General features: G+C 41.8%; 1 protein-coding gene across 1 annotated transcript; it reads left to right on the top strand.

The window, feature by feature from the left end:
• The first annotated feature begins 2,796 nt into the window (after positions 1–2,796).
• On the top strand, positions 2,797–11,634 carry LOC107689605 (PR domain zinc finger protein 12-like). The gene is made up of 5 exons (XM_016487651.1): positions 2,797–3,014; positions 5,059–5,249; positions 5,439–5,612; positions 7,016–7,139; positions 11,127–11,634. Exons 1-5 carry the CDS (start codon positions 2,819–2,821, stop codon positions 11,501–11,503), a joined length of 1,062 nt encoding a protein of 353 aa, XP_016343137.1. The 5' UTR covers positions 2,797–2,818; the 3' UTR covers positions 11,504–11,634.
• Positions 11,635–12,445: the final 811 nt, after the last annotated feature.

The raw sequence follows: 12,445 nt of genomic DNA, 5'->3' as shown, positions 1-12,445 counted from the left end.
TGCAGAAAGTTTCCTGTGAGGGGTAGGTTTAGGGGTAGGGTTGGTGTAGGGCAATAGAATACGGTCTGTACAGTATAAAAACCATTAGGCCTATGGAGAGTCCCCATAAACCATAAAAACAAACCTGAGTGTGTGTGTGTGTGTGTGTGTGTGTGTGTGTGTGTGGGTGTGTGGGTCGGGGGGTCATTAATAACTAATTAGAGGCTCAGAGCCACAGGCTCCTATAAGTGGAGCTGATCCGGAGGGAGCGCATCAGTTCATCCCGCATCAGACCCTGCGCCGCAGCACTCATGGGTTCGGTTCTGCCCGCGGAGGCGCTCGCGCTGAAGTCCAGGTTCAGGTCTCAGCTGTGTGAGATCATCACCTCTGATATCCTGCACAGTTTTCTGTACGGCCGATGGAGGAACGTGCTGGGAGAGAATCCGTGCGAGGAGCCGCAGAGGACCGCCTTCACCGCCGAGGCTCTGGCGCAGTCCTTCCCCGGAGGTAAAAGCGTCGCGAGCGTCGCTTTATTCATCTGTGAGCGTCGCGTTACTGTCAGTGCATTGGGCTGAAGAGCAGGGGATCACTGGGACATGTTCCCCAGTCATCTTCGATGACAAAAAGCGTCCCGATTTACCCGAAATTACACTATTTGTGAAATTCGTAAACATCCCAATTTATTGTTTTCTAAAGTTTTAACCTGATCAATTTGAAATATTAATGATATTATCGATACATTTGAAGTGTTGCTGGGTCGACCTGTAGCCTACAAGCGATCTTTACGTTTCGGATTAAGTGATTAAAAGCGCTAAAATTATTTTCTCAGGTGTTTTTTTTTTAAATGTTTTTCACGATATTAGAATTACATGATTGTTAGATGTCGAATGCAGAGAAGGAAACGTTATTTGCAATTGTTGGATTACTGGGTTTGTTATTATAAAACGCGATATTATTGAATAAACCGAAAGAATCGGGCAAATAAACTCGTTCGCGAGAAAACCGTTTTGTAAATTCGCGAAAAAAACAAACAAATGCATGGCAGATAGGCCTATTTTATTGGTTTTCGCGTTTTATTTCGATTTGTATAGGCCTATTTTGTGATTTAATTCTTTTATTTTGCGTCAAATAATGCTGGAAAATTATTTAATTTGTTTAATTCTGATCGCGCACAATTTCCGTCCCGGGAAAAGTCGGGAAAACGCCCGATTCGTTTCCGAGCGAAACTCTTCGTGATCTGTCAGTGGGAATAAACTCTCTCCTCTGCTGGGAATGTCTTCCCAAGCTCCTTCAGGGATGCCGTTCTCCAGCATTTAGTCTCTTTTCTTCTGCTCCACTGAAGCCGTTTAACGCGGTGAAAGGTGCGCGTTGGGTGTGTAACCGCCGCCGAGGACTGAATGAAGCGGCTTTAAATTCATTTGGTTAACTTTGTGCTTGACCTGAGAAAGCCAAAGAAAAGATGCATTCACGGATCTCTTTTCCTGCGCTGGCACCTCCGCTTCTCTTCATTAACGCACCGTGAACGGCTCTTTCTGTGCTCATTCACGGCATGTCAAGCAGCTAATCGCCTTTCCATCTTTTTGTTTGCGAAATTCCTGCGTGTTTTTAAACAAGCCATCGCTTCATTCACTCACATTTATTGCTACAAACGTGCTGAAAGGATAATGAATGTGGAACGAGTCAGTGGAGAATAACGAGTGGAACGAATGCGGTTCTTCACCTCTTCTCAGCCGCTTCTGGTCGTGTTTTATGCGCAACAAATGCGAGCGTCTTTCTTTGGCGCTTTCAATGCGCTTTTACAGTTTCCCTCCCCAACATTTAACGCACTTAATCCGGTTAAATAGAGGTCATATTTCGTGACCAAAATAATAATAAAGGGCATTAATTTCATTCATTCGTTTCGATGCGTCTGCCAAAGTCTCATTACAAAGATGAGCCACTTTTTTGCCGCTAGAAACGATAAAATCGCGTTTGTTTGACGACTAAGCGAATTAAATAATCAAAACTGTTTTTATGAACGCTATTGTGTTCTTTGAAATGATTTGAAAAGTGCATATTAAATGTTAAATTAACCTCACTGTCCTTGACCGAATCGCTTTTGTAAAATAATGTGTATTGAATTTATACAGTGAAGACTATTCGGTCTATTTGTTGTCTATTTATTTTATGCTTTAAGTGTTTGTAGGTCAGTTTCTTAGTTCTATTGTAATTCATGACTGTTTACTTGTCTTCAGTAAGTTTGTTTTTACGTAGGCTAGTATTTTATTTATTTTTTTTGTGATATTGGAATTGGTAACAAGAATTATGAAATTGCAATGCATCAAAAATGTTGATTGGATAAAAACCCTATTTTAAGCTATATATATCATTATTGTGATGGGGGACCCTGCAGTAAGTCATAGCCCCAGGGCCCAGTGAGGTCTTAATGCGGCCCTGGGTATGACATAGGTATTACAATGAGAAGGTGATTTATGAGGACATTTTCAGTGTCCCCGTAATTCAAAAGGCTTATAAATAATTCAGAATGAGTTTTTTTGAAAATCTAAAACTGCAGAAAGTTTCCTGTGAGGGGTAGGTTTAGGGGTAGGGTTGGTGTAGGGCAATAGAATACGGTCTGTACAGTATAAAAACCATTAGGCCTATGGAGAGTCCCCATAAACCATAAAAACAAACCTGAGTGTGTGTGTGTGTGTGTGTGTGTGTGTGTGTGTGTGGGTGTGTGGGTCGGGGGGTCATTAATAACTAATTAGAGGCTCAGAGCCACAGGCTCCTATAAGTGGAGCTGATCCGGAGGGAGCGCATCAGTTCATCCCGCATCAGACCCTGCGCCGCAGCACTCATGGGTTCGGTTCTGCCCGCGGAGGCGCTCGCGCTGAAGTCCAGGTTCAGGTCTCAGCTGTGTGAGATCATCACCTCTGATATCCTGCACAGTTTTCTGTACGGCCGATGGAGGAACGAGCTGGGAGAGAATCCGTGCGAGGAGCCGCAGAGGACCGCCTTCACCGCCGAGGCTCTGGCGCAGTCCTTCCCCGGAGGTAAAAGCGTCGCGAGCGTCGCTTTATTCATCTGTGAGCGTCGCGTTACTGTCAGTGCATTGGGCTGAAGAGCAGGGGATCACTGGGACATGTTCCCCAGTCATCTTCGATGACAAAAAGCGTCCCGATTTACCCGAAATTACACTATTTGTGAAATTCGTAAACATCCCAATTTATTGTTTTCTAAAGTTTTAACCTGATCAATTTGAAATATTAATGATATTATCGATACATTTGAAGTGTTGCTGGGTCGACCTGTAGCCTACAAGCGATCTTTACGTTTCGGATTAAGTGATTAAAAGCGCTAAAATTATTTTCTCAGGTGTTTTTTTTTTAAATGTTTTTCACGATATTAGAATTACATGATTGTTAGATGTCGAATGCAGAGAAGGAAACGTTATTTGCAATTGTTGGATTACTGGGTTTGTTATTATAAAACGCGATATTATTGAATAAACCGAAAGAATCGGGCAAATAAACTCGTTCGCGAGAAAACCGTTTTGTAAATTCGCGAAAAAAACAAACAAATGCATGGCAGATAGGCCTATTTTATTGGTTTTCGCGTTTTATTTCGATTTGTATAGGCCTATTTTGTGATTTAATTCTTTTATTTTGCGTCAAATAATGCTGGAAAATTATTTAATTTGTTTAATTCTGATCGCGCACAATTTCCGTCCCGGGAAAAGTCGGGAAAACGCCCGATTCGTTTCCGAGCGAAACTCTTCGTGATCTGTCAGTGGGAATAAACTCTCTCCTCTGCTGGGAATGTCTTCCCAAGCTCCTTCAGGGATGCCGTTCTCCAGCATTTAGTCTCTTTTCTTCTGCTCCACTGAAGCCGTTTAACGCGGTGAAAGGTGCGCGTTGGGTGTGTAACCGCCGCCGAGGACTGAATGAAGCGGCTTTAAATTCATTTGGTTAACTTTGTGCTTGACCTGAGAAAGCCAAAGAAAAGATGCATTCACGGATCTCTTTTCCTGCGCTGGCACCTCCGCTTCTCTTCATTAACGCACCGTGAACGGCTCTTTCTGTGCTCATTCACGGCATGTCAAGCAGCTAATCGCCTTTCCATCTTTTTGTTTGCGAAATTCCTGCGTGTTTTTAAACAAGCCATCGCTTCATTCACTCACATTTATTGCTACAAACGTGCTGAAAGGATAATGAATGTGGAACGAGTCAGTGGAGAATAACGAGTGGAACGAATGCGGTTCTTCACCTCTTCTCAGCCGCTTCTGGTCGTGTTTTATGCGCAACAAATGCGAGCGTCTTTCTTTGGCGCTTTCAATGCGCTTTTACAGTTTCCCTCCCCAACATTTAACGCACTTAATCCGGTTAAATAGAGGTCATATTTCGTGACCAAAATAATAATAAAGGGCATTAATTTCATTCATTCGTTTCGATGCGTCTGCCAAAGTGTCATTACAAAGATGGGCCACTTTGTTTGTTGCTATAAAATCAGGGATAAACGAATGAAATCATCGAAACTGTTTTTATTAACGCGGATTCGTTCTTTGAAATGATTTTAAAAATGAATGCAATATTAGTGGATCACAAACAACCAAAATGTTTGAATCAAAACAAGCAAAAACGATTCGTTTTAATATTAATTCGTTTACAAACGATTAAAGTTCAAATCAATTTAAAAGTGTAATTTATATTATTGCAAGTAAAAAGAAGATAATGTAATATGTTAATGTTGATTTGATGTGTATAGCCTATTTAATATCATATTTATCTTACATCGCATTTTTTTTTCTTTTAACTTGTATCGTATTTTAATGCTGATAAACTAAGATATAACCTGGTGACTATGTTATACACAGATTTTATATTTGATAATTTATATTATATATGATTAACATGTTATTAAGGTTCCAAAATAGGGTTTGCAATAGAAGAACCATTTTGTCTTCGTGTGAAAAACATAATAGCTTTTGTGCAATAGAAAGATTGCTGGCTGTTAAAGGTAAAGAAGCTTTATTTTCGAGAGTGCTGAATAACAGACAGAATGATGCTTCTTGATATTCATGGTGCCGGTGTCCTGCAGAGGTGCAGAAGCTGTCGAGTCTGGTTCTGCCCAGCGAGGTCATCATCGCTCAGAGTTCAGTCCCTGGAGAAGGTCTGGGGATTTTCTCCAAGACCTGGATCAAAGCCGGGACCGAGATGGGCCCGTTCTCCGGGAGGCTCGTGTCCCCTGAGCACGTGGACCTGCGGAAGAACAATAACCTCATGTGGGAGGTGGTGTGTGAGAGTGTGTGTGAGAGTGTGTGTGTGTGAGTGTGTGTGAGTGTGTGAGAGAGAGAGTGTGTGTGAGTGTGTGTGTGTGTGAGAGTGTGTGTGAGAGTGTGTGTGTGTGAGTGTGTGTGTGTGTGTGTGTGTTCTCATTATTCTGCATGGGACTGGTTCAAATGAAGTGGTTTAATGAAGAGATGTATGTGTGTTCAGGTGTTTAATGAGGACGGCACAGTGCGCTGCTTCATCGATGCCAGTCAGGAGGACCAGCGCAGCTGGATGAGCTACATTAAATGCGCCCGGAACGAGCAGGAGCAAAACCTGGAGGTGGTTCAGATCGGCAGCAGCATCTTCTACAGAGCTCTGGAGGTGAAGCACCTTCTGCTGTCTCTCTGTTGAACTGCTGATGCGCTGCTGGACTGATGTGATGCAACACAGTCGTACAGTGATCATCAATGGGGTCCAAAACTTTGAGTGCACGTGGAAAACTATGGGATTCAAAATCTGAACACATTTAATATGGAAATAAACCACATTTCAGTATTTTAAAAAGTAAAACAAAGACACAATTGCATACAATTATGAAGAAATCCCTTGTTTTGTGTTTTTTTTAATGATTTTGGCAGTTAATGCAAACACCATAAAATTTGCCAACATTTTTTTTTTTTATTGGAATTTTAATATTTCACTTTCATTTAAACATGTCACTCTAGGTACAATAAAATAGTGTGTGTGTCTGCGTGTGCGTGTCTGTGTGTGTGTGGTTTCTAGTTAACTGTAATAACTCGGATCACAAATTATGTTAAAACAGGATTGCAAAATTTGTGCAATATCAAATATGATGTAAAATGTAACCTCAAATAAATTAAAATAAAACGGCACATATAATATTAACTATGATCTCCAGAGGTTTGGACAAACCATTTTCCGTAATTTACAGTAAACCATTTCATGTAATTTTCACAATTACATAAAATTGAGGAAATATTGTCAATGAATAACATTAGTTTTTTTCTTTATCATTATGGCTGTGTTAATGCAAACAGCATAAAATCAGCCAAAAATGTTTATTTTTATTGGAATTATAATATTTCATTTCCTTTCATAAACCTATTTCACTTTAGGTACAATAAAATAGTTTTGTTTTGTGACATTCTGTAAACAAACTAGCATTAAAAAGGGTTAAAATCCTGACAATGAATTCATTTGATAAGTCAGCGGGAAAAAATATTATTATATATAATTTTATATGACCTTTTTTTTTGACAGATTTTTTTGTCCTCTAAGGATAGCTGTGTAACTTTCTGAAATTGATGAACAAGGGGTTAATTTATTAAAAAACAATGAAATTAGTATTATATATTCAGATGGTCAGATGTTGGTTTTGTGGATAATAGCACACATTTTTTAATTAGACAAATGCAAAACATCAAAGTTATGAACAAACATTCTTCCAGTAACATTAATAGAGCGTTCATTCAGAGTTATCTAGTCTTTAATATTGTTCTCAAACCGTTAGCACAAAAACATTATTTGCTTTATGTACATAATTAATGGAATGTTATTCTGAAACATTTTAGTAGCACGTTTGTCAAATGTTTTTTAAATGTTACTTGTTTCAGAACGTTCAGAGAACATTCAAAAGTAACGTTCCCATGATGTTTGCAAGATGATACAAAAATTGCAGTTCTCTCAATGTTTTCTCTAAAGTTAAATAATCAATGGAAAAAGTTTTTTTGTTAAACATTTAACATTTTGAACATTGTTTCCAGACTATTCCTCCGGAGCAGGAGCTGCTGGTTTGGTACAGGAATTCCCACAACACTTTCCTGGGTATTCCCGGCGTTCCCGGTGTTCCCGGCGCAGAGGAGGAGCAGCAGCAGAAGAAGAGGAGCGGTATGTGTTCACCTGCAGTTTACTTAATTAGTCTGAGTTTAAGAGCTCGAGGAAGGAATGCAGAGCAGATGCTGATCTGGGAGAGACATGAACACGTGTTCCCTCTGGTGGTGCATTATGGGATTGCTGTCCACATTTGACATCCCATAATGTTTAAAGAACAACATTTGTCCAGCTATTATTTTACACACTTTCATGTCATGCTTTATAATTTATAATTCACACAAATTAATGTCTTTGTGACGATAAACTAGATAAAATAGTATCTAACATAAAATTAACTACACTTTAAATCTGAAACTTGTCAAGCTTAACCATTCAAGCAACTTGCTTTTCTAAGAAAAATGATCAAATAAACTTTTTTTTTCTTTCTTTAAATTGAGAAATAAAAGTTCATCAATTAACACAGTTATTGCATGCTTAATTTAGATTTAATCTGCAGCCTTATTATTATTATTATTCGCAATCTTGTTACACATTCTGTTATAGGTTTATTTTTTGGACCTAAGATTTTATGACTATCTTTATTTAATTTGTATGTTTAAATTAGAGTTATTTTGCATAACAAAACCACACAGGCTTTAAAACTGAACTCAGACCAGTGATATTTTAGCATCATTGATATACTATTATTGATTTTGTTCATATTTAAGATTAGTTTATATTTTCAATTTTTATTTTAATTTGATTTTAGAATTTTTATTTTCAATTTTGTATGTGAGTGTGAGTGTGAGTGTGAGTGTGTGTGTGTGTGAGTGTGAGTGTGTGTGTGAGAGCGAGAGTGAGTGTGAGTGAGAGTGAGAGTGAGAGTGTGAGTGTGAGTGTGAGTGTGTGTGTGTGTGAGTGTGAGTGTGTGTGTGAGAGCGAGAGTGAGTGTGAGTGAGAGTGAGAGTGAGAGTGTGAGTGTGAGTGTGAGTGTGTGTGTGTGTGAGTGTGAGTGTGTGTGTGAGAGCGAGAGTGAGTGTGAGTGAGAGTGAGAGTGAGAGTGTGAGTGTGAGTGTGAGTGTGTGTGTGTGTGAGTGTGAGTGTGTGTGTGAGAGCGAGAGTGAGTGTGAGTGAGAGTGAGAGTGAGAGTGTGAGTGTGAGTGTGAGTGTGTGTGTGTGTGAGTGTGAGTGTGTGTGTGAGAGCGAGAGTGAGTGTGAGTGAGAGTGAGAGTGAGAGTGTGAGTGTGAGTGTGAGTGTGTGTGTGTGTGAGTGTGAGTGTGTGTGTGAGAGCGAGAGTGAGTGTGAGTGAGAGTGAGAGTGAGAGTGTGAGTGTGAGTGTGAGTGTGTGTGTGTGTGAGTGTGAGTGTGTGTGTGAGAGCGAGAGTGAGTGTGAGTGAGAGTGAGAGTGAGAGTGTGAGTGTGAGTGTGAGTGTGTGTGTGTGTGAGTGTGAGTGTGTGTGTGAGAGCGAGAGTGAGTGTGAGTGAGAGTGAGAGTGAGAGTGTGAGTGTGAGTGTGAGTGTGTGTGTGTGTGAGTGTGAGTGTGTGTGTGAGAGCGAGAGTGAGTGTGAGTGAGAGTGAGAGTGAGAGTGTGAGTGTGAGTGTGAGTGTGTGTGTGTGTGAGTGTGAGTGTGTGTGTGAGAGCGAGAGTGAGTGTGAGTGAGAGTGAGAGTGAGAGTGTGAGTGTGAGTGTGAGTGTGTGTGTGTGTGAGTGTGAGTGTGTGTGTGAGAGCGAGAGTGAGTGTGAGTGAGAGTGAGAGTGAGAGTGTGAGTGTGAGTGTGAGTGTGTGTGTGTGTGAGTGTGAGTGTGTGTGTGAGAGCGAGAGTGAGTGTGAGTGAGAGTGAGAGTGAGAGTGTGAGTGTGAGTGTGAGTGTGTGTGTGTGTGAGTGTGAGTGTGTGTGTGAGAGCGAGAGTGAGTGTGAGTGAGAGTGAGAGTGAGAGTGTGAGTGTGAGTGTGAGTGTGTGTGTGTGTGAGTGTGAGTGTGTGTGTGAGAGCGAGAGTGAGTGTGAGTGAGAGTGAGAGTGAGAGTGTGAGTGTGAGTGTGAGTGTGTGTGTGTGTGAGTGTGAGTGTGTGTGTGAGAGCGAGAGTGAGTGTGAGTGAGAGTGAGAGTGAGAGTGTGAGTGTGAGTGTGAGTGTGTGTGTGTGTGAGTGTGAGTGTGTGTGTGAGAGCGAGAGTGAGTGTGAGTGAGAGTGAGAGTGAGAGTGTGAGTGTGAGTGTGAGTGTGTGTGTGTGTGAGTGTGAGTGTGTGTGTGAGAGCGAGAGTGAGTGTGAGTGAGAGTGAGAGTGAGAGTGTGAGTGTGAGTGTGAGTGTGTGTGTGTGTGAGTGTGAGTGTGTGTGTGAGAGCGAGAGTGAGTGTGAGTGAGAGTGAGAGTGAGAGTGTGAGTGTGAGTGTGAGTGTGTGTGTGTGTGAGTGTGAGTGTGTGTGTGAGAGCGAGAGTGAGTGTGAGTGAGAGTGAGAGTGAGAGTGTGAGTGTGAGTGTGAGTGTGTGTGTGTGTGAGTGTGAGTGTGTGTGTGAGAGCGAGAGTGAGTGTGAGTGAGAGTGAGAGTGAGAGTGTGAGTGTGAGTGTGAGTGTGTGTGTGTGTGAGTGTGAGTGTGTGTGTGAGAGCGAGAGTGAGTGTGAGTGAGAGTGAGAGTGAGAGTGTGAGTGTGAGTGTGAGTGTGTGTGTGTGTGAGTGTGAGTGTGTGTGTGAGAGCGAGAGTGAGTGTGAGTGAGAGTGAGAGTGAGAGTGTGAGTGTGAGTGTGAGTGTGTGTGTGTGTGAGTGTGAGTGTGTGTGTGAGAGCGAGAGTGAGTGTGAGTGAGAGTGAGAGTGAGAGTGTGAGTGTGAGTGTGAGTGTGTGTGTGTGTGAGTGTGAGTGTGTGTGTGAGAGCGAGAGTGAGTGTGAGTGAGAGTGAGAGTGAGAGTGTGAGTGTGAGTGTGAGTGTGTGTGTGTGTGAGTGTGAGTGTGTGTGTGAGAGCGAGAGTGAGTGTGAGTGAGAGTGAGAGTGAGAGTGTGAGTGTGAGTGTGAGTGTGTGTGTGTGTGAGTGTGAGTGTGTGTGTGAGAGCGAGAGTGAGTGTGAGTGAGAGTGAGAGTGAGAGTGTGAGTGTGAGTGTGAGTGTGTGTGTGTGTGAGTGTGAGTGTGTGTGTGAGAGCGAGAGTGAGTGTGAGTGAGAGTGAGAGTGAGAGTGTGAGTGTGAGTGTGAGTGTGTGTGTGTGTGAGTGTGAGTGTGTGTGTGAGAGCGAGAGTGAGTGTGAGTGAGAGTGAGAGTGAGAGTGTGAGTGTGAGTGTGAGTGTGTGTGTGTGTGAGTGTGAGTGTGTGTGTGAGAGCGAGAGTGAGTGTGAGTGAGAGTGAGAGTGAGAGTGTGAGTGTGAGTGTGAGTGTGTGTGTGTGTGAGTGTGAGTGTGTGTGTGAGAGCGAGAGTGAGTGTGAGTGAGAGTGAGAGTGAGAGTGTGAGTGTGAGAGTGTGAGTGAGAGTGTGTGTGAGAGTGAGAGTGTGAGTATGAATGTGAGTGTGAGTGAGAGTGAGAGTGATTTTTTGTTATTAAAAAAAAAAACAAAAAAAACAAAAACATGTCTGTGTAGTTCTTATTAGGTTTTAGTTTTAGTTATTTTAGTACTTCAACTCAAACTGAACAAAAATTATGCCATGGAATTGCTGAAATAAAAAAATAAAATAAAATATTAAATATTGTATTTATTTACATTAAATTTAAATGTATATGAAAAAAATATATTTTATTTCAGTTAATGTTTATTTTATTTTAAGTAGTGATTTTTTTTAAAGGTTTTAGTTTTAAATGACACAAATTAAGCTAGAACAGGGTTAAAAACAGATATAATATTTTAACACATATAATAATAATAATAAAACAATATTTACTCCAATCTTTCTGACAGTTTTTCACCTCCTTTTACTGACACTTTCTAGAAACAGTTCAATACATGGACTTTTTTGTATCAGTTTGTGGAAACTGCATTTGTATTTTACTACTAAACTGGGTGCATTAAAGTTAACGCGTTTAATGTAGCTTCTCCAGTGTCAGAGACTGAGCCGTTCTCACTGTCCTCCACAGCAGACGACTCTCATGTATGCGACGCTGCGTCCTCCTCTTCCTCCTCGAGCCGCATGCGCTGCGTCATCTGCCACCGCGGCTTCAACTCTCGCAGCAACCTGCGCTCGCACATGCGCATCCACACACTGGACAAGCCCTTCGTGTGCCGCTTCTGCAGCCGCCGCTTCAGCCAGTCCTCCACGCTGCGCAACCACGTGCGTCTGCACACCGGCGAGCGGCCTTACAAGTGCACCGTCTGCCAGAGCGCCTACTCGCAGCTGGCCGGCCTGCGTGCGCATCAGAAGAGTGCGCGACACAGACCCGCAGGATCGAACCCGGAGCCTCCGCCCGCTCCCCACCCTGCACTGCTGCGCCACGTCCCCACCATGGTGCTCTGAGAGCGCAGACGCAGACGGACCGAGTCCAGGAGCACGCACTTTAATCAGCACGAACCTGCGGCAATAAGAGCCACGGCTGGAACTGTGAGAGAAACCACAGACTGGAGGAGGATGAAGATGAAGATGATGATGAGTGAATGATCACTGGATGTAGATCACAAATCAAACATGACTCATAAACAGAGTTTCTGCAGGCTTTATTAGACCAAGTAAAGAAAACTGAATTAAACACACTGCCTCAATGTGTGACCCTGGAGCACAAAAGCAGTCATAAGGGTCAATTTTATGAAATTGAGATTTATGCATCATCTGAAAGCTGAATAAATAAGCTTTCCATTGATGCATGGTTTGTTAGGAGAGGACAATATTTGAAAATCTGGAATCTGAGGGTGCAAAAAAATCTAAATATTGAGAAAATCATCTTTAAAGTTGTCCAAATGAAGTTCTTAGCAATGCATATTACTAATCAAAAATTAAGTTTTGATATATTTACAGTAGGAAATTTACAAAATATCTTCATGGAACATGATCTTTACTTAATATCCTAATGCCCTTTTGCATCCGGCTTCACTACCGTTCGGACGTTCTTGCTTACTGCTCTGCGCTTTGCTCCCTATTTCTGTACTTTTCTTTGATTTTTCTAAGATTTTTACTTCCGCAGATCAGCACAGTGCTCAAACAACATATTTTTGGCACAAACACTAAAACAAAAAACTCTCTGGGACTGGAATAATACCACGAAAAAGAAGACTTTTGCCTCCCACTGCCAGCAGCTTACATTCCGGAGAAGGGAAAACACAGCTGCCCACATTCAAACAGAAGAGAAAGAAAATGCCTCCTGTTGAATCTACTTGTTGCATGAACTACTGCAAACTTCTACAAAGGATTGCGGTTCTTGAAACAAAGTTACTTGCTGGACTTCCAAAACAGGCAGAACACTCA

The sequence above is a fragment of the Sinocyclocheilus anshuiensis genome, unplaced genomic scaffold, assembly GCF_001515605.1.
Source record: "Sinocyclocheilus anshuiensis isolate Anshui unplaced genomic scaffold, SAMN03320099.WGS_v1.1 scaffold1613, whole genome shotgun sequence".
Taxonomy (NCBI): Eukaryota; Metazoa; Chordata; class Actinopteri; order Cypriniformes; family Cyprinidae; genus Sinocyclocheilus; species Sinocyclocheilus anshuiensis.
The sequence above is the reverse complement of the archived record's forward strand: the minus strand, read 5'-3'. Positions and strand labels throughout refer to the sequence as shown.